The sequence below is a fragment of the Alligator mississippiensis genome, chromosome 3, assembly GCF_030867095.1.
Source record: "Alligator mississippiensis isolate rAllMis1 chromosome 3, rAllMis1, whole genome shotgun sequence".
NCBI classification, from domain to species: domain Eukaryota; kingdom Metazoa; phylum Chordata; order Crocodylia; family Alligatoridae; genus Alligator; species Alligator mississippiensis.
The window spans coordinates 180,073,002-180,093,474 of record NC_081826.1 but is presented as its reverse complement, the minus strand read 5'-3'; the positions used below and the strand labels follow the sequence as shown (position 1 = coordinate 180,093,474).

The window sequence follows — 20,473 nt, the reverse complement described above, 5'->3', positions numbered from 1 at the left end:
ATTTGGAATCTCATTTGACTTTTGTGAGTTTGCAAAGTGATTACTCCATAGCTCTGTAATTATTTTATCTAATAACTTAAGTTTTCTAGGATGAATCTCTTTCAGCCCTGTTGAAATGAAAATCTCCATTTTGTCCAAGCAGTCTTTGACCTCTTCTTTCCCTCTTCTTAGGCTGCTTATCTCTTCCCTTCCTTGCTGTCAGCTATGCTTGTTATCTAATTACTGATCTTATTCAGGAAGACTGCAGTAAAAAAGACATTAAATACTTTGGCCTTCTCCACATCATCCATTATTAGAATGTCCTCCCCCTTCAGTAAGAGACCTGCATTTTTCCCTGTTTTTCCTTTTAGTTCTGACATACTTGCAGAATGCTTTTCTTTATTGCATTTTACATCCCTTGCTAGCTGTATCTCAATACGTGTCTTAGCCTTCCTGATTTTGTCTTTGCATGCCTCTTCTATACTCTTATACTCATCCCTAGAATCATGGTTAAGTTTCTACTTTTGTAAGTTTCCTTTTTGAGTTTCAACTCATGGGAGACTTTTCCACTTAGCCAAGCCAGTCTCTTGCTGCATGTCCTATCCTTAGCGTCTTGCACCTTTGTTTTGGTGCCAAATTGCATCTCTTAAAGGCAGGGGGAGTAAAATATGTCCCACAGGTTGGATATGGCTCACCAAGGGGTTTTGTCCAGCTTGTGGCAGGGCCCTTGGTCCCATCTGGCTCAGGGACAGGTGACAGCCTGTGCTGTGGTACATGTGGCTGGTCCCACTGCTCCTGTGTCCGTACAAGGTGTACAGTGTGAATTAAAAACAAGCAGGAATCTTATTGGGGGTAAGGCACAATGCCGCATTTATTGGAACATAAAACATAAAAAGAATAAAGAACAGTAAGGTTATCTACTTCACTCATTCCCATGCATACTCATTCATTCATTCTTACAGAAGAAACAAGCACACACACAGATAGACAGTCCTGAAAAGGTTAAGGTGTTACCAAGTTCTAAAGTTGCTCAGGTCAGTCTGGTGGCTGGCCAGAGTGACCATGAGAGATGGGATCAGGTTTTGTTGGAAACAACTCCTTCTTGTTGACCCAAAACTCCTTCTTACAGGTGGACAGACTCAAAGCCTTTTCTTTGTGTTCATTCTTTAGTGATTGCTGTTCATACAAGCCTGTGGATTCCTCTGAATCGGATGCGAAGGTCATCCTCTTTGTCCTGTTGGCAGGCTGGGATTGGTAGGACATGATCTTCTGGCTTTGCGGTCCGCAATCTTCATGGGGGGTTGTTGCTTGTAGTCTTCAGCTGTCATGGTGAAGGCATGGTTGAGTATTTGGTAATACTGCTGACTTGATGTCACTGCAACCTTTAAATGTTAAACCACAGAAGGCTATTTTCACCTGCTGCAAGAGGACTGTCTTCCTTCATGTTATCACTTACATACATCATTCATTCTTTCATTACCTCTTTTTAAACATGCCAGACATACCACAGACCTTACGTAAACATTTTCCTTATACCAAATTTAAGTTCTAAAATTATGAGGCCAATAAGTCAAATGTATCTAAAATCATGAGACCAATAGGTCAAATATATTTATGCTCAGCAATAGGAAATTTAAAATAGATGGTTAATTCCAGAACAATAGTGACTGATTAAAATATTATAAAAAGTAAATCACAACAAGAAGAACTTTATCTTAATGGCTAAATAATTCATTATAAAAAATAGCAATATAAACAATTATAGCTACTGCAGTACAACTCTCTTAGATGCACAGTGCAGCTGGGGTGGCATGGCGGCCAGACTTGCTTCGTTGTAGTCCGCACTATGGCAACTCCTTCCAGCTGCCACTGCCAGTCTCCTGCCAGTTCCAGCCCCGCTGTCTGGGCACCCCAACCTGTCTGTCTTGCACCCATTGCTGGGGGCACTGGACAGAGCAGGCAGGCAGGGTCTTCATGGAGTTTGGCCTGGGACCTGTGCGGGCAAGTTGCACTCAGCTGGGTGGATGGGATGGGGCCACAGGTGGGCGGGGAATGGCATCTGGGAGTGGGATGGCCAGGTGGGTCCAAGGCTGGGATCAGGATCTTGGGACATGACAATGTGGGACTGGGGCCTGTGGCAGAGCCATGATCCTTTACCCATACATTCCTGTGATGGATGCTGGTTCGATGGGTAGGGGCATGTGGGGAGCAGATCGCGGCTCTGCCCTGGGCCCTGTGCTGTTACACCTCAAGATCCTGGGCCCAGCCTGCCTGTCCTGCTTCTGGACACTTCTCCTTGCTTGCCCATGGCCCTATTGTATCCACGCAACCAAGCACGCCCTGCCCATGTAAATCTTGGGCCGATCTCCATGGAGACCCCAGGATCACTGGGTGGTGACAGTGCAGGTCAGGGCCCAGGACAGAGCCACGATCTGCTCCTTGCATGCCCCTGCCTATGGAAGTGGCGCCTATTGCAAGGGTATGCAGGGAGAGGATTGTGGTTCTGCACTGGACCCTGCCCCCATGCTGTCACTGCCCAGCCATTCTGGCCTCACCCTCCCATCCTGCTCCTGGCTGCCACTTCCTGCCTGCCCACAGCCCTATCCCATCTGTGCAGCCCAGCGCAGGACAGAGCCACATAGGGAGTTTTAGTCAGCAGGCTGGAGGTGGGGTGCTGACCTAGCTCATGACAGCTCACCAAAGCTCCCCAAGTGTTCCTCCAGTCCAAACAATTCCCTCTTTTCTGCTTTTAGCTATAGTCAGTTATTCTGTACTGCTTTTCCCCTTAGACTTCTCTCCCATGGGGTCCTGCCACCATTTGTCTGAGTTTGTTAAATTCTGCTTTTCTGAAATCCAATATCTTTATTCTGCTGTTCGCCTTTCCTTCCTTTCCTTAGGATCTTGAAATATATCATTTTGTGGTCACTGTCAACAAAGTTGCCTTTCACCTTCATACTCTCAAACAATTTCTTCTTATTTGTAAGCAGCAAATTGAGATTTTCCCCCTTTAGTTGTCTTCTCCACCATCTGTACCAAAAAGTTATTCCCAGCACACTCCAAAAATTTGCTGGACTGCTTATGCACTGCTGCGTTACCCTTCCTTGAAATGTAACCAAAGTTGCGTAATTTGGATTTTTTGGGTTAGTTGTTTGAAAAGAGCCTCGTCTACCTTCTGCCCTAGGTTTGATAGTCTACAGCAGACACCCACGATGACATTACTATTGCTGTTCCTGGCACTAGGAATGAGAATGAATGGGCAGGATTAGTTTTTCAGCAGCAGTCTCTTGCTTAGGAGGGGGAAGTCTTAGGCATAAGTTATTTTCTTACAAATCTAGGACATGAGTTTACAGTAAAACTTGTCTGTTGTTACTCTAAGTTTTAATTGGGATTGAGAGTGAAACTGATGACCAGTAAGACTATTCTGGTCACAACTTGAAAACTTTATTAGGATATACAACAGCAAGGACTTATTTGTATTAATAAAGACAGTGCTTACATAGCCTTGGATTCAATGGAAAAACAGGTCCACTGGCTAGGCTTCTCTGTTACCTTGAGGACTCTCACAGATTTGGTTCTTCTTTTTTGCTAAACTTTGGAGAAGTTCCAAGTCACACTGACTGTTTAACCACAATTATATACTTAACAGAGTTGTCCACATTGTCTCAGACGGCCGGAGCCGAGTTGAGGTGATTTAGAAATTACTCGGTCGTTGGGCGGGCTGGTGAATGGAGAGGCAGATAAAGCGTATTGGTTGCAAAAAAGCTTTACTTGCGCCACTAGTAGCCACGACGAAGGTGGTCCGGTCGCTTAAACAACTACACGAGTTGCTCCAGCTGGCAAGGCTCAGGCCAGCGAATCCGTACACAAATCAGGCCAGCAGGGAAAGGGTACGTCGAGGGATGGCGCTCAGCGATGGGGAGAAGGATCGATAGGTGATCAGGCTATCGACCAGCTCAGCCGCAAGTCAGGAATCTTCAAAGGCACTCTGCAGCATGCTCAAAGTTCTCCGACTTGGGCGGAAGTCGCACAGAATTTGATACGGCTAACAAGCCAATCGCTAGCCGCCACGTAGGAATAATTTAGAACTGGCCAATAGTGGGACACAAATTTGCATACGAATGGTGGGAACTCTTGCACCGGAGTTTTCTGTTGCAGCAGAAAACTTTTGCTGTGCAAGAGACTCTCATGTGGCGGGAAAATTCTATCGTGCCGAGGCACTAAAATCATTGGGTTGTGACACACATTTGGTTATGTTTTGGTGCTGAGCCAATCCTTTTTCATTTCCTTAAATTATATAGGTGCACCTTTATCACTATCTACAGTGCACGCTCAACTTGCATCATTGCTATGTCAAGCTCAAGTCCTATCATGATATGGCCTATGTTATATGTGGCCTATGCTGCACATGGCCTATGATGTATGTATGACTTACAGTATGATTGTAATTCATGCTAATGTCTCTAAGAGTAAAAAAAAAAAAATACACGGTGGCATGCGCAGTAGCATATACTGACACTCAGTATATGTATCCAATGTTAGTTAGATTAAGTTAGCTGAGGTTTGTTGTGCTTAACCTACCAGTAGAACTTAATTTGATGCGTAGACAGAGGCCCCTTTCTTACTGTGTTCTTTAACCCCTCTATTCTATCCGATTCTCTCTAACACCATGATTCAAGAAATGTTTTTTCTTAAAGTACTTAGGAGCCATCTTCAGTCACTGCAAATAAATGTATACCTGTACTTAGTTTAATATATGCTCAGGTGCTTTCCTGAATTAAAGCTTTAGCAGCCTCTTTTTGATAATATACCTTCCATAACATCATGTTCTGTGATTGTTGTATTGGTACAACTAGTCTTATTTTTTGTATTGATATCCAGATATTCTTGTACTTAATGGACATCTCTAGGGGAAGGCTGAAGGCAAATACAACATAAAATAAAACGCTATACATTTATTTTGTTGTTTGCTATCAGCAAGGTACATAAATACTCCCTCTGGCCCAGGTTTAACATATGTAGGACAAGAACAGCTGGTTCCCTGAGACAGATGTAGTCTCTTCTTGATGACATTTCTTTAATATCATCCATTTTTATTTGTTACAAGAGCATTATCTTGTCCCAATCTATCTCTATATATCATAATTTAAAATCTACTGATTTCCTTTTGCTATTGCTTATTTTTCAGTTTTTATAAGACACAATCTTTCATTTTGGTGTTTTGTAAACATCTTTAAACAATAATATGGGTAATGTTGAAGTGATTTTTGTAGCCATGGTGGCCCAAGAATTATGCTAGGGACAAGGATTTTTGTGGGTGATATCTTCTATTGGACCAATTGCATGGTTGTGACAGTTAGATAGGCTTTTGAATGCAAAGCATTCTTCATCTTCATCCAAATGCCTTGCATTTAGAAGCTCATTTAACTGTATCCCAAAAAAGTTGGTCTAATAAAAGATCACCCACAAAAATCCTTGCCTTAAACAATATTATAAATAAACAATATTTTCCTCGCAATCATTTTTTTTTTTTTCTCTACTGGTGGAACTTTCTTAAAGCAGATTCTCTGATTCACCTCTTATTTTGTTTGCTTTACTGTTTTGTACCTATTCAAGAAAAATGCCTAAATCAGTAATACTTCTTACCTCCTAATCTGCAGACCTCTTGCTGCTTTTTGACAACATGATTATATCTATTTCTTTAGATCAGGGGTGGGAACGAACGTGGATCCAGCCCGTAGCCACACTCCGTTTTCCAGCAGCCCCTGCCCATATGGCTCCCAGCCGGTCTCCATGTAGACCTTAGGAGAGTGGGGCCATGTTGTGATGGCACAGGGCCACGGAACAGAGGCTCAGACCTGGCCCCCGCCTCAGCCTCGGCCTCCATGGGAGACCAGCAGGAGCTGCACAGGCAGGTTACACAGCTGGGCAGGGAGCTGTGCTGGGGCTGGGGGTGGGATCTTGAGGTAGCGAAAGCACAGGATGGGGGCTGGGGCACAGCCACGATCTGCTCTCTGCGTGTGCATGCCTGCAGAACCTGCAGTCATCTCAGGGGCATGCAGACAGTGGATTGTGGCTCTGCTCTGGCCCTGTGCTGTCACTGCCACAAAATCCTGGGGTCTCCCTGGCCCCCGCTGCAGCCCCATCCTAGTTATCTGGCTGTGCGCGCTGCCTGCATGGGTCCCACCCATGGCGGTGGGTGCAGGGTGGATTGGATGGGGGGGTCCAGGCAGCAGGGCTGGGTCTGGTGGTGGCAGCCAAAAGGAGCTGCCACCACAGAGGTTGCTGGGAAATGGAATGTGCCACAGGCCAGATTTGGCCTGAGGGCCAGACTTGCCCATCCCTGCTTTAGATGTTAACCTGAGGCATAGGTAAAGGTTAAGTGATTTGCCTGAGGTCACAAAGCAAACTTTGTGAAGAAGTATAAAAGAAACTTAATAGGGGCAATAGAAATACTGACATTTGAGACTAATAATTTGACATGTTTCTTGTTAATTAAAGAGAAAATAATGCTCACTTTAAATATACAAAAGTAAACTAATTTTCATAATCCACATTTTATTGAGTGCTTTAAACAGATTAGACTATGAAATACATGTTAAGTTTTAATTATGTTTTAGCACAAACCCAAGAGTTGCCAACATTACCTACATTTTTGCCTAAGTCTACAACATTTATTTATCAGTTTCATCTTCATTATCATATAATTACAGTGGATTCAGGGACCCAGATTACAAAAGACTGTCCTTTGGTTGCATTACAATGCTATTCTAATTTATAACGTATATCAGCCTTTTATGTAATTTAATCTGTAAGTAGCTGTCCTGACTCACTTGTACTTATTGCACTAGTGATGGGCCCATAAGCAAATATATCTTTTAGGTAATGTCATAAAATGTGTACTGACATATAGGCAAAGAAAAAAAAGTAGTCCATGAAGGAGAATCACATTATACATATTGCGTGAGTTTAAAAAATATATCCTAGCATTTTAAAGCGTAAATCTATAATACAAAGATTGGATTGTCCTATGTTTCAAGGTATCCTGTAAAAAATGGGTCAAATGACAAATCAGGTTACTTGGTGGTTGATGCAGACAAAAAGGCAGAGCTCTTCAATAAGTTCTTTGCTTCAGTGTTCCTTAATACTGACCAAGAAAATCCCCCCACCTTGAACATAGACAGATGTCCAAAAGGCACGAGACCTCCAAAGGTTAGTGTTGACTTAGTTAAAGAGCACTTGGAAGGGCTGGATGGGTACAAGTCAGCCGGCCCGGATGACCTCCATCCATGGGTGCTGAAGGAATTGGTCAGTGTCAGAGCTGCTCTCATGGTGCTCTGGCCAAGTCCCTGAGGACTGGAAAACGGCCAACATGGCGCCCATTTTTAAGAAGGGGAGAAGGGATGAGTCGGGTAACTTTAGACCAGTCAGTCATACCTCTATCCCTGGGAAAATGCTGGAAAAAATCATCAAAGAGCACATTTGTGAAGGTCCAGCAATGGAAATGATGCTGAAAGTAAACCAGCATGGGTTTGTCACAGGTAGATCCTGCCTGACAAACCTTATAGCCTTTTATGACCAGGTCACACACTCCCTTGACACAGGAGCTGAGGCCAGTGTCATCTACCTGGATTTTAAGAAGGCCTTCAACACAGTCCCACACCCAGGGTACCAGCAGAAGCTGGAGGAAGGCAGGGGAGCCCAGAGACTCTGGTAGCAGCAGCAGTTGAGCAATGGAGGGAAGCGATGTGCAGACCAGGAGCCAGGGGCCATATGTTAACTACTTGGGAGCTGCTTGTGGCCTGTGGCTACCAGTTAGACAGCCCTGTTGTAACTGAAGGTCCAGTTACTTTACAGTAGTCAAGCCACTAAAGGGCAATTGATAGTTGAATATTTTATAGATCTTTTACAGTATTCAGTGATGAATATTAAATGCTATGTGTTTAATTTCTGGTATTTATAAAGAAATTGGTGGGAAAATAGATGAGGATATTCATTAAATAAAATTAGCTAAACACCACTGTTTGAGATCATTGTTGTGCCTCTATTCACGCTTTCCTATTTATTGCGCAGGAAGGAGTTGCAGGAGCTGCAGAATCTTTACAAACAAAACACTGAACATACAGCACAGCAGGCAGAGCTGATCCAGCAGCTTCAGGCTCTCAATATGGATACTCAAAAAGTACTAAGAAATCAGGAAGATGTTTATATGGCAGAGACTATATCTTATCAGAAAGTATGCATTTTTTTCTATTACAAAAGTATACATTTAAATGTATGTACAAGTAGTACACATAATTATCAATAGTCAACATGCCGGCTAATAGACTGTCTATATTGAAAGTAGTGTGTGATACTGCACCCTTCAATTAGTACTATTTCATGATTAAATCAGGGAGATTGCATAAATGTTTTGGTTCACTTATACCTACCAAAGACAACGCCCAAATTTTGCCTACCAGCTATGCCCCACCTTAAGCATATATAATTATTTGCCCCTGAAAAAAGGACTTTAATGGACTGCAAAACATACAGTCCAACTTTTCCAGTGTATTTTCTCTGTCTGTATTTCTCTTTTTTTCTCAAGGTAAGAGGTGGTATTCATATGCAACTCCTCTTGTTAGCTGTTTAAAATGTAATGAGAAAATTAATCTATAAATGTGATACACTTGGTTTCAGTCTCATATGGAGTGTTACCACACCCCCAAATAATTTTTTTTCCCACTGCCTCACCTCTTTTCTTTTCCTTATTTATTGCCTTTCCCACCATTCATGGCTAGGCTTCCACTGTTGAGCAGATGTTAGGAGTGGACTCCTTGAAGAACCACTCAGAAGTCTCTTGTTATCAAGGAAAAACATTGACACAAGTATAGATGACTCTTTAATGAGTGTTTTTACAAGACAAAATATCTGTATGAGGCCAGTTAAGCACTATAAATTTTAGCTGGTATAGTAGTTTTGATTTGGGGGAGTGTGATTATTTTTGCGGGGATGGGGAGAGAAAATTATACTGGCATAAGAGTGCTTTTTTCATTATAGCTTATTTCACTTGGCAAAGTGGTAGGAAAAACAACTTTTTTGCTAATATGGAATGCATCTATATTAGGAGGGTTTGCTGGTTTAGACTTTATAGACCTGACCTGAGATTCATTTACATCAAGAGTTTTTCTGACCTTTCTCAAGTAGACAAGAATCCTTGCAATCCTTCAGAAGCATTTTGAACACTCGCAGGACAAAGGTGTTGTAGGTTGGGGGATAAGTAGTCTCTCTCAGTTTTCTAACAAAGTTGACCACTGTGAAATACCTGGAATCTTAAAGGGGCTAGCACAGAATTGTTGAATTCAATATACTTAGGACCTTGCAGAGTGTGGTGAGCATCTTAAGTAAGCCAAGAATACATTAGCACCGCTGACAAGTAATGACATGTAGTGTTTAAATCACAAACCCAGAAGGCATCTGAATACCCATTGTTTACTCATAAGAAAAAATGGGAACAAGGCAGAAAAACTGCTGTTGCTCTGAAATCAGAATCCAGTAGATCTTTTAGTGTATGTGACAAACTGAGGTGAATGTACTTACCTTGTAATTTGGGAAATTGTTCTTATATTGTACCTGGCCCTTGTACAATACCTCTGGTCTTGCCTTTCATCTTCAGGGAGCCCAAGCTGTTGTTGTCTATTTAACAGTTCCAAGATCGAATGACTATTTTCGTGATTGGAGGGAGAAATCATTTTTAAGCTAAATTATTAAGAGAACACTAAGAGGGCTATTGCTACTATTCCAAGTCACACTGCTGGAGCAGTCTACAGTTTAAGAAGGATTCTGAAAATGAGCGTTCAGTAGGCTGTATGTAATGTTCAAACAATTGTTTCTAAGTGACCTGTTGCTTCTAAAAGCAATGCGTGCTTCCTTTCTCTGAGTCACAAAACTGAACGCTCCTACTGAGTTCAAAACAAGCCGTAGGCATCCCAGTAACCAGAAAATAGGTGCAGTGCTCTGTATATTTTCAAGTCAAAGGCATAATGTTCAAGGCGCACGTTTGTTTCCTTTGCATTAATAACATGCTGGCTGCAACAGCTAGATAAGGACTTGTCAGCTACTCCATAGACAGATTCACAGAGGAATATTTTTCTACTTCTCCAAATGGCATTGAGCCTATCAGCATGTTCATCCTATGATTTATTGTCCCTTACAGCAAGATCGATGACCTCTGTGTCAGTGGTCAGATAGGCATTACATGCTATAGTTTACGCAGTGTGGTTGGCTGACGTATTCCAAGTTCATCTTACTAGTTTGCCACTTAGGGAAACTACTCTTCATACTGATGTTAATGTGCATTAGTAAACAGTTGGTCAAGTCAAAGAAATTACTTTTTCTACAAACTAGGCAAAGGTCATGAACTCTTAGTGGATTAGGCATAAATCCATTGAGGATCACAAATTCTGTTCCAGAGCTAGCTTAAAAATGGGAAGGGGAGACATTTAAAGATCAGTCATCTGTTTTATCAAGTTGTACTGACTTGCTGATGTGCAGTTGAGATACACTGTACCATTTTCCTTGAATCCACCCACATTTTTAAGCATGCTGTGTTCTGCAAAACTCTTTCAGATTAGAGGATTTATGAAAATATGTTGATATCTCTTTCATACTGTAGCTATAGTTCTACCTCTCAAGGAAAGGAAATATTCTTTTTAAAATGTATTGAATCTGTTTTATTGGTCCCAAATGCTCAGGGGACTTTGTTTCTGTGCTGGATTTAATGAGACTCAATAGATTTGTCCTCACCAGCAATTTCAAGGTGGAGAGGCTACAATCAATACTAAGGATAATAAGACAAGAAGAGATTGTGAACTCCTTAGCCAGCTTATCAGAGTTCTCAGAAATTTACAGTTTAGACCTTTTGTTTATATAATGCAGCACTTTCTTTGGTATGGGCTTGCCTTCCAAGCTCTTTATTAATCATACTGATTGAAAATCTCTTAAAGCCAGGCATCTTTGTCAGCACATGAAGGTTCAGGTTTGAATCCAGGAATTGATCCCTCAAAACATCTGAAGCTGGGAGCACTGTGTCTTTGGTAGATATGGCATAATCAGGGGTAGCTCTAATGGTAAAACAAAACAAAACATGCTGGTAATTGGGGCCAGATTAACCCTTTAATGGGCCTTTGGCAAACAAACTTGTTGGGCCCCTACTTAATATTGTATATATAATATTACTTTTTTCACTCAATAATTATAATATGTAAAATAAGCACAACTGGCCCTTACTTCATTTAAGGCCCTAGGCATGTGCCTAATTTTCCTATGCATTAATCCAGCCCTGCTGGTAATACTCTTCTCCTGTAGGCTGGGTTGTTTCAAGTCTCTACCCTTGTGAGAAAGAAGACCAGGAAATGTAATATATTTTTGGATGCTTTATTCATGTTGTGCTCTCAATAACCTTTGCCTTCTTTTGCTTTGGTGGGTGTCTGCATTAGTAGCCTGAGATTCCAAGCTGGAAAACCAGTTACCAAGTTATCTCATGCTGGCTATACTATTTTTAATAAGCTTTCCTCAGATAATTTTATGAAACCCAGTTGAAATTGTTCTAAGCAGGAGTTTTACATACATTGTATTGGGAATTTTACATAAACAATGTGAAATTCATAAAATAAAAATTAAAAATATGCATGCCTAGTTGGAAACTGGGCAACATTGCCAGATTGGCCCTACATTTCATTACAAAATCTTTCAGTTGTTTTACTTTAGATTGCAGAAGAAATGCATATGTGCTCTCATAAGATCTTAAAGCTTTCTATTAATGGACTGAACTCTCTGACTGCATGGAGCATGGGCAGAGCCCCATCAGCAGCATCACTTCCCCTTCCCCTACTGTGCTCATCCAGTGGCTGCTGGCAATTAGGCAGCAGCTGTGAGAATGTTAAACATATAGCTGTTGACCAAGCAGTGTGGGGAATGATGTGATGCTGATGAAGGGCTTCTGCCCCTACTCCATATTGCCAAAGGGTTCAGTCCTGGGTGTGATGGGGGAGACAGCTCTGTCACCATTCCAGTGCCCCCTTTCTTCCGATGCAGCATGAAAAACAACTTCCTTACTTGGAACACTTGCCCCAGTTTTGAATGTCATTTTTTGGGGTGAAAAAGATGTATGGTTTGTAAATCAATGCAATACTGTATTGACTGGCTACCAGACGAGGTCCCTTTCCCCTCAATCAGCACGGGGGAAAAAAGACCCTTTTCTTACATTCTCATACAAGGATACTTTGTCAAATATATTGTCTATTACTAAACTGCTGCTAAAAGCAGCATGTGCTCAGTAATGGAAAACAACTATGAAGTTGATTAAATGCAGCCAATACTGAGCATGACTAAAACACCTAGTCCATATTGGGCAAACATTGATAGGAACCTGCCACAAGGTTTGGTTAGTGCAGCCCATTTGAATAAGATATATGGTAGTGCCCATTGTGCACAGTCCTCTTCAGCACCAACTCTTTTTTCAAGTCATGATGAGTCACTACATTGCATACATTTTGACTCCCACACCTGAGCTGTGCTTTTCTTTCCCATTTTTAGTGATTCCTGTTTCTTCACCAGCCTTAAATATATGGCAAACATAACTAAATGGGGCCCCAAACAGTTCACCTGGAATACCTCTGTTGCCCCCTCTCTCAGCCTGTTTCATATTATTAGTGTGGCCCTTCCCTCCATGAGATTGCCCTGCACCTAGGGGTCTAATTAGCATGTGGATCTTTTGTGGGGGGAGTACCTGGAATATAAACACATAATGAGCAGTGCTGAGCTGTGGGGTCACCAAGGCTTGGAACACTGTTGACTCTTCTGGAACCCAGCCCAATGAACTATATGTAGGGGACTACCTAAATTGTGGGGGATGTACCAATTTTCATGATTTAATTGCAGCATAAAGTCCTAATTCCATAATCATTTTGTAACGCCCTGCCCTTCAGCACTGATTGGTGACAAGGCCCTGTATGGGGGTGGGATGCGCTGCCATCGTGATTGCTGGCTGCGCTTTGTGCAGCCCTGCCACACAGTGCTCATTGAAGAGGCCCTGGTGGGGGGAGGATGACTGAGGGGGTAGCCACCACCTTGTCTGCTGCCTTTCATGCCACGCTGACCACTGACTTCCGCTGGGGAGCCAGGATTTTATTTTTAAGGTTTTTTTTGGTTGAGTTCATGGATCTTGTGGATAATCCTGGATTTTGCGGTTTCCTTGAAATTCTCAAAATCACAAATTTAAGTAGGTCCCTAACCTACTTATGGATCCCTATATGGTAAAGCGCCTTTTGGCTTGGGACTTAATATCATGCATAGTTTGTACTTTCTATAAGAAGGTACAAAAGTACTACTTGAAAGTGTTTATGGAGTGCCTGTGCTAAAACTTGCAGCAATTTCAAAAAAGGTAACATGCATCAATTCTGGATGAAATAAATCTATGATTAATACATGCAAATTACTGCAGCTATGTTTAATTTCAAGGTCAGTGTTTTCAAATTTGCTTCTCACTTCCATGTGCTCAGCGAGAACATGGTCTGACAGTAAAGAGGGTGAAAGAGGTTGCAGGGAGTGGAAGTTGAGAGGGGGCAGGGTGGTCACCTAGCCTTCCCCAGATTTATTTTCCCTGGTGTAGCAGTGGGAGGGATACAAATTCAAGGCAAACGTCCAATAATTACATTCTATACCTAGAAAATTATAACAAAGTTATACATTTTCCATATATAGAATCTAATTATTGGGAGTCATCTTATATTCAAGTAATTATGGTAATACTGTTCCACTCTTTGAATGAGCTGTTTATTCCAATTCTGTTTCCTGTTTCCCAATTGGTTTTATTGTATAACAGTACTGTGTTTCGTTTTAGAGTTATTAAGAGCCTCTTCCAAATGACTTTTGGAAGGACAGAGTATGTCAAACAGCTCTCCCTTGTCCACATGTTTGTTAACACTTTAAAAAGTTCTAAAAAGCTAGGGAGATGTGACTTATCCTAAAAATACATTCTTTATTTTTCTCCATTTATTTATTTCAGGTTATTCCTATGTGTTTCTATGTGCTTCAAGATTATATTTAAAATTATACTATTTAGTTACTCTGTAAATGGACAAGATGTGTTTAGTTTTAGGTACTCTAGAGCAGCATTTCTCAACCCGTGGGTTGCCACCCAAAAGTGGGTCATAAGAATATATGAAAGTGTTGTGAACAAACTTTAAAAATGGGTCAACAAACTTTAAAAATGGATTCTTTTAAAGGAGAAAAGTGTGGGAAAGCTGTAGGTCTTCCCTTGCAGGCTAGAAGAGTTCCAGCCTGCGAGGGGCTGCTTGGGGCTCCTTCTGCCTCCCACACACCCACCCCCTGCCTCATACACTGGGGGTCTGGGGATGAGGCAGTGGGTCGAGACTGAGGGGCACTAGGGCAGGACTCACCTGTGATGTTTACAAATGAGTATAAAAAAGGTATAAAAAAGGTTGAGAACCACTGCTCTAGAGTCCTAGTAAAGCTGATTTTTTTTTTTACAAATGGTCTTTAATCAGTTATTCCGGGTATCAATAAAAAATAGTTTGTTGTAGAGCACTAAGGTGCCCTGCTCCTAAAGAGGGGAAGCTGCTAGGGAAAGAGCCCTAACAATGAGTCAGGAGCCCAGCTGTTGGTCACCAGGGCAACTAAAGTAGTTAGTGACCCACACCTGCCAGTGGTCAGCTGACTGAAGGAGGGGCAGGGCCTGGCACATATAAATCCCATGGCTGAAGCCAGGCAGGCAGTTCCTTGCTAGCAGCCAAAGGAGAAGGAGCTTTCCCAGAGAAGAGAGGCCAGGCCTGGCCTGGCCTGACTGCAGGAGCAGCTTCTGACGCTGCTGAAGGACGGAGTATTCCCTGGTAGGCTTGAATGATGTTTTAGCCAGGCAGCTTGAATTTGTTACAGCCCAGGGGCTTGTGTTTTGTTGCTGTTTAAAGACCGGTGGTTTGGGTGAGGCTATTAGGGGAAGGAGGAGGCCTCATAGGGGACCCACAGTAGTGTGGGGACCCCAGTGCCAGTGAGGATGCAGCATTCAGGGTGCACTAACCCCAGCTTCAAAGAGGGGGGCAACCTTGAGAAGCCCCAGAGAGAGGGGGCTGAGCGAGACCAGGGCTGCAGAGAGGGCGCTAAGCGAGACTAGGGCTGCAGAGGGCCCAGGGAGGACAAGGGGGCCAAATTATAACAAGGCCTAGGCTGAACAACATCAGTTCTATCTGTGAAGCTTGGGGCGTGGTAAAGGGGTGGTTGGAGCCACGCATAGCCCATAAGGCTAGGGTGCCCTGAAACACCCGTTGTACAGTCTGTCTTGGAGTGGGACCTACCAGTGGTCCGGGAATCCACGGGGTCCGAGTGCACAGCAAAACGTGATCAAGAGGGCGTAAAAGGCAGCTTCCCAAATATCTATTTTATCATCAAAGACGTGGTGGGCAAGAGTCAAGGGTGCCCATTGGGTCAACTTGGCACGGTAAAGGGGGCCTTAGGAAGATCATGGCCATCCTACTGGACCCCATGCCATGACACAGTTCTTAAGCAAAATTAGTTTAAATATTGAAAAAATTGGTAATATTGTAATGTACCTAAGACAGGATGGAGATGGCCCTTAATACAGGTTCATATTGTTTGAGTCGGTAATGTAGCTGAACGGATATGATCATGTGTTGGTACTGTAATAGTTTCCATTTCACCTTTTGTTCACCTCCTGAATATAGTCTAACATTTCCCTGCCCCTTTGATGCTTTTTGTTCCTAAAGAATTTCTAACACTGTACTTTTATTTATAGTAGTTTCCTCACTTTTTTAAAATACATTTATCCTTGAAGGTTTTTCATGGCTCTCACATTATAGTTGCTGAAGCACTGGCTTGTGGTCTGTAGGGAACCAACTACTCTCATGGCACTGGTTCTCACTCTTTAGTTCCAGGTACTAAAATCCATTAAATGCACACAATGTTGTATTCAGTATGTTCCTACTATTATTTTTTCATGTAAGCAGTGTTAGTTTTTCTTATATTTCCTTATGCTCTCTGTTTGCTCCTTTACACCCTTGGCACTTCAGTAGAATCATATGGTATATTCTTTTCTCCACAGAAACCAATGGAAAACCTTCCATTGACTTCACTAAAGTTTTACCCTTGTGTTTGTTTTGAACTTAGTACTTCCCAGCGCACAAAATAATTTCTTACTTTTTAGGTCTTGTCCTTTTGATGTTTCTACTTCACATTTTATCCTTAGTTGTATTATGCAGATGTAAAATGGACCTCATCTTCAATTATACAGTATTTTCTTTTCTATTACTTTGACATCTGTGGACATTCAACTTTCCTTAACAGTTTCATATGACCCAGTGTTTTAAGCTGTTCCCCATTAGTGTGACCAAAAGAGCTGTATCTTCAAAAAAGAACCCCCCCCCCCCAAAAAAAAAAAAAGTTTAGAAATCTTAAAGGGTGTAGGTTGTAGCTGTGTTAGTCTAAGTACATAGGTAGACAAGGTTCTTTGGGTAAATCTGATCTCTTTTAGACCAACTTAACTAGTTGGAAAAATACTTTGCAAGTTTTGGGGTACAAATTCCCTTCATCAGGCTGAGGAAGTGTTTGTAGATGGCTTCCTAAGCCTGAAAAGGGTATTTGCACCTGAAAACTTACAAAGAAGAATTTTTCTAACTATTTGAGTTGGTCTAATAAGATATCAGATTTACCCAAAGAACCTTGTCTGAAACATTACAAAGGCACTCAGTCTACATGCAGTGTCCATGGCTGTCAATGAAAAGATAAAAGAGCTGTGAGCCTATTTGTAAACCATTCTAATTGGCTCTGTAGATGGGACAAAGCAGTTTCCTTTTATGCATGCATAATTTTCTTTATGAATTTTCCCAGCATCCAGTGAAGTGCTTTAAGTTGTTATGAACCAATAATCTGATGGTGGAAAAATATTTGTATATAACCCAGTCATGTGGAATATGGATGAATATGTGTTCTTGGTTTTGTTTTTTGTTTTTTTTCACATATGTTTTCAGAAGACTGTCAGTTCTTTTGTCTTTCTGATACAGGCTTTTTTTAGGGGGGTTTGCAAGGATGGCTTTCAGTATGTAAACAGACATGCCATTTATCTTTTCCTGACAAACGTTAAGTAACAAAAGCATCCATTAACTATAGTTGGAGATTGGGCTGCTCAGCACCTTTGCTAGATCGAAAAAGATTGCAATAAAAAATGCAGTGATTTCCATCTTAATACAGGGTTACTTTTAAAAACTGTAATTATGACCACTTATTAGAATGTAAGTGCTGCTAATCATAAAAACAAGAAATTATCTTATCAGTATGATTTAGCTAATGAGCATATCAAGTTACAGCTGGAGATAGCTGTACCTTGATGTTCCAGTTACTTGGAAGGACATTGCTTAGGAATGCATATTTCTGGTAAATAAGATCTTTAGTGTCCTATGAGATATTGAAGTGGCTTTGAAAATAATTGAGCGAGCTGCTGCTTCTCATAAACAAATGACTAAAGTTGTTTTTGCATTTTTAAAAATTTGTATTGCTTTTTTATAGAAGAAAAATATTTCAGTGTAATAATTTGTTACTTTAATTATTTCCTTTGAGTCTTTAAAAGCATCTGGAATCTTATCTTCAGTTCTGGTGGTAAAGTTGGTGATCAGTGGGGATCCTGGTTTTCTCTGTTAAAAAAACTTCCAATATTTTAATTAAAGAATCCCAAATCCACATTTTTCTGCGATTAAAATGAAATGCCACTCTATATGTTGGTATCACTTGAACACAATGTTTTATTGATATATTTACAATTTTAAAGCAATTTGGAAGCCTACCAGTCCCTCAGTCATTATAAAAAATAAATTCTAAATATTTATATAGTTTGGCATTTGATTTTGTGTTTTTTATCATGAAAAATCAGAGCTCCCCCTGCCCCTTTTGCTCACCAGGTCATGGATCCAGTTGTGGCTGTTCCCCTACAGCTTTGTGGCACTGATCAACCCTGATATGCCAGTGTCCTGCCCGTCTGTGCTGTTGCCTTGCACTCTCAACCCATAGCTCCCCACCTCCCCAGCCCTTCTGGTGCTCCTGACTCTCAATCTCCCACCCCCACTGGTGCCCCTCACTCCTGACCCACAGTCCTCCACTCCTCCAGCCCTGCTGGTGCCCCTCAATCCTGACCCACTGCCCTCAAGCCCCTGAAGAAGGGAGTGGGTGTGTGAGGATGGGGGGTGGGGGTTGGGCATGGGGGGGGGGGACAGGTAATGCATTGGAGAGATGGGGAGGCATGTGCCCACCTGATGTCTGTGCCCACAGCAGAGCTGTAGCCTGGCTGGACCACCTTGATGGCCATGGCAGTGCAACACTCCCTCCTGTGCTGGGTCCCACCCACTGCGCTGCGGAGGCAGCTCTTGCTTGCAGTTGGTCTTGCTAGGCTGCAGCCCTGTACCCTGCTGTGAGCGCAGAAATTTCGGGGGCCACTTACACAATGTGTCAGAGGAGGGTTGGAGTATGCCCCACCTGACCCCTGCAATACATAGTCTGTGCCCCCTGCCTCCCCCCTCATCACCTATGCACACATCACGCCTTCCTCACATACCGTGGGGCTGTGGCCTGGGGACAGTGGGTTGGGAGTGAGGGGCACCAGCAGGCTCAGGGGGCCTATGCCCCTCCTGCCCTCCCATGCCTCATTGATGCCCCCCTTGCCTGCCCCCATAGATTTACCTCGAGGGAGCTGCTCTCCACCACACTGCCTAGCTGCCACATGCATGTGTGTGCGCACACATGCACATGGTGCCCTCTAGCCCCCTGTGTCCTGCTCTGTCCAGACACAAGTATCCCCTTGCAGGCTTGAACTCTGCCAGCCTGCAAGGAGAGACGCATGGTTTCCCAAGTTTTTCTCCTTTTAAAAGAGAGAAAATCTGTGATTTTTAAAGGGGAGAAAATTCTTCCTTTAAAGGAAAAAATCTAGATTTGCTGTGGTTTTCCACAGCAAACTGGTGATTACTTAAAGGACAGGCAAGAACTAATTAATTTGTCTTGCCTGGATTTTACATGATCATAGGGTAACAAAACAATAAAAACTAAAGGAGGAGAATTTGTGGTTTTCAATAATTCCCTCAAAATCAGTAAGTATTTTTCATATTTCCAAACATAGCATCCTGGGGTGCCATGGGGTCCTTCTAAGTTCCTGTGGGGTGAAATCTGTAAAAATAGAACTTTTAGGCGTACAAACACATACACAATTCACAAGATATACTTGAGATTTCAGATAGGAATCCATAATATCAAAAACATTCCAATCTGTTTTGGTCTACCTGAGTTCTTTGCAGCAGAAGAGTTGCTCTCTTATTTTTCCATACTTAAAAAAACAAGTGAAATCTTAGAGTTGGCATTTTTGTGGAGTGCCTGGAATCTAATAATGGGTACCTTGAGCCAAAAAACCCTGAAAACCACAAGGCATAAATGACATGAAGAAAGGGGGTCAGGTAAAGGAAAACATCTCATGCTTAGAAGCTGTCATGGAAGATAAGCAGATAAACAAGTCTGTAATCTTCTTGCGAATGCATAATGAACAACAGAAAGGGAGACAAAAACATATAAGCAGGAAGGGGCAAATTACTGCGTTTACCCAAACCCAAGATGACATCAAATTTAAGATGACCTTCCAATAATTTAGACTGTTTACATGGAAAATTATACATTTGTAATAATTTTTCATGTATTGAATCTAATTTTGGAGGGGTTGTTCTAAATTTCCTTCTCTGCCCCCCTATATTCACCACTGTGGTGGGGGGGCAGGCTGTCTTACCCCTCCCCCCCATCCCTATCCCCAGGCTCTGACTCCTTGGTGCCTGCCCTACATGCCCCCTCCCCCTGAACTCCCTTGTCATCTATCTGCCCACCCCCTGCCACTTGTCCCAATGTGGCAGCTCCAGGCCAAGGCACAAAGCACACAGTGGATCTCGGTCTGGTAGCAGTGGCAGTAGCAATTCTGGCCCCTGGTCTGGGCTGGAGGCAGAGCAATAGTGGTTCCCCTGCTGCTGCATGGCTTCACAAGTGCTCCCCTCCCCTCCACACTGCATGGTCTCCTCACATTCTTTCTGCCCTGTGTGGTCTTCCCAGCACTCCTTTCCCCTATGCACCATTCAGTCTCCCTTGCACTCTCCTTCTCTCCCCTTTGCACCATGCCCAACACTGTCTTGCTGCATGAGCCACCCTGGCCAGGCAGTAGTGGTGACAGCAACTCTGGCCTTGGCACAGCCCCACACTTGAATCTAACAGAAAGCTTCCCCCTCCCCCCCATATTTAATAGGGAGAAAATAACCTTATCTTGGATTTGAGTAAATATTGGCAATTATTTCTTAACTATCTTTTGGAAGCTTCATTATTTTTCAAAATCTAAACTTAATTAATTCAGTTCAAAAAGAATGTTTTTATCCAGTTGTGCAAGTGGCCTCCAAAATAAATTGCTGTCTTG

At 42.4% G+C, this 20,473-nt stretch overlaps 1 protein-coding gene across 8 annotated transcripts in view; it reads left to right on the top strand.

Moving 5' to 3' along the window:
• Positions 1-20,473, top strand: part of CNTLN (centlein) — a 369,536-nt gene that overhangs the window by 124,055 nt on the left and 225,008 nt on the right. For 7 of the 8 annotated variants that reach the window (XR_009460954.1, XM_059724694.1, XM_059724692.1 and 4 more), the window contains one exon: positions 8,050-8,212. The exons of the other annotated variant lie outside the window; for it this stretch is intronic. Coding sequence is in view for 6 of the 7 variants with exons in the window: in XM_059724694.1 (XP_059580677.1) it covers positions 8,050-8,212 (163 nt within the window). In the remaining variant the exon portion in view is untranslated. The remainder of the gene's footprint in view (positions 1-8,049; positions 8,213-20,473) is intronic. 8 annotated transcript variants of the gene reach the window in all.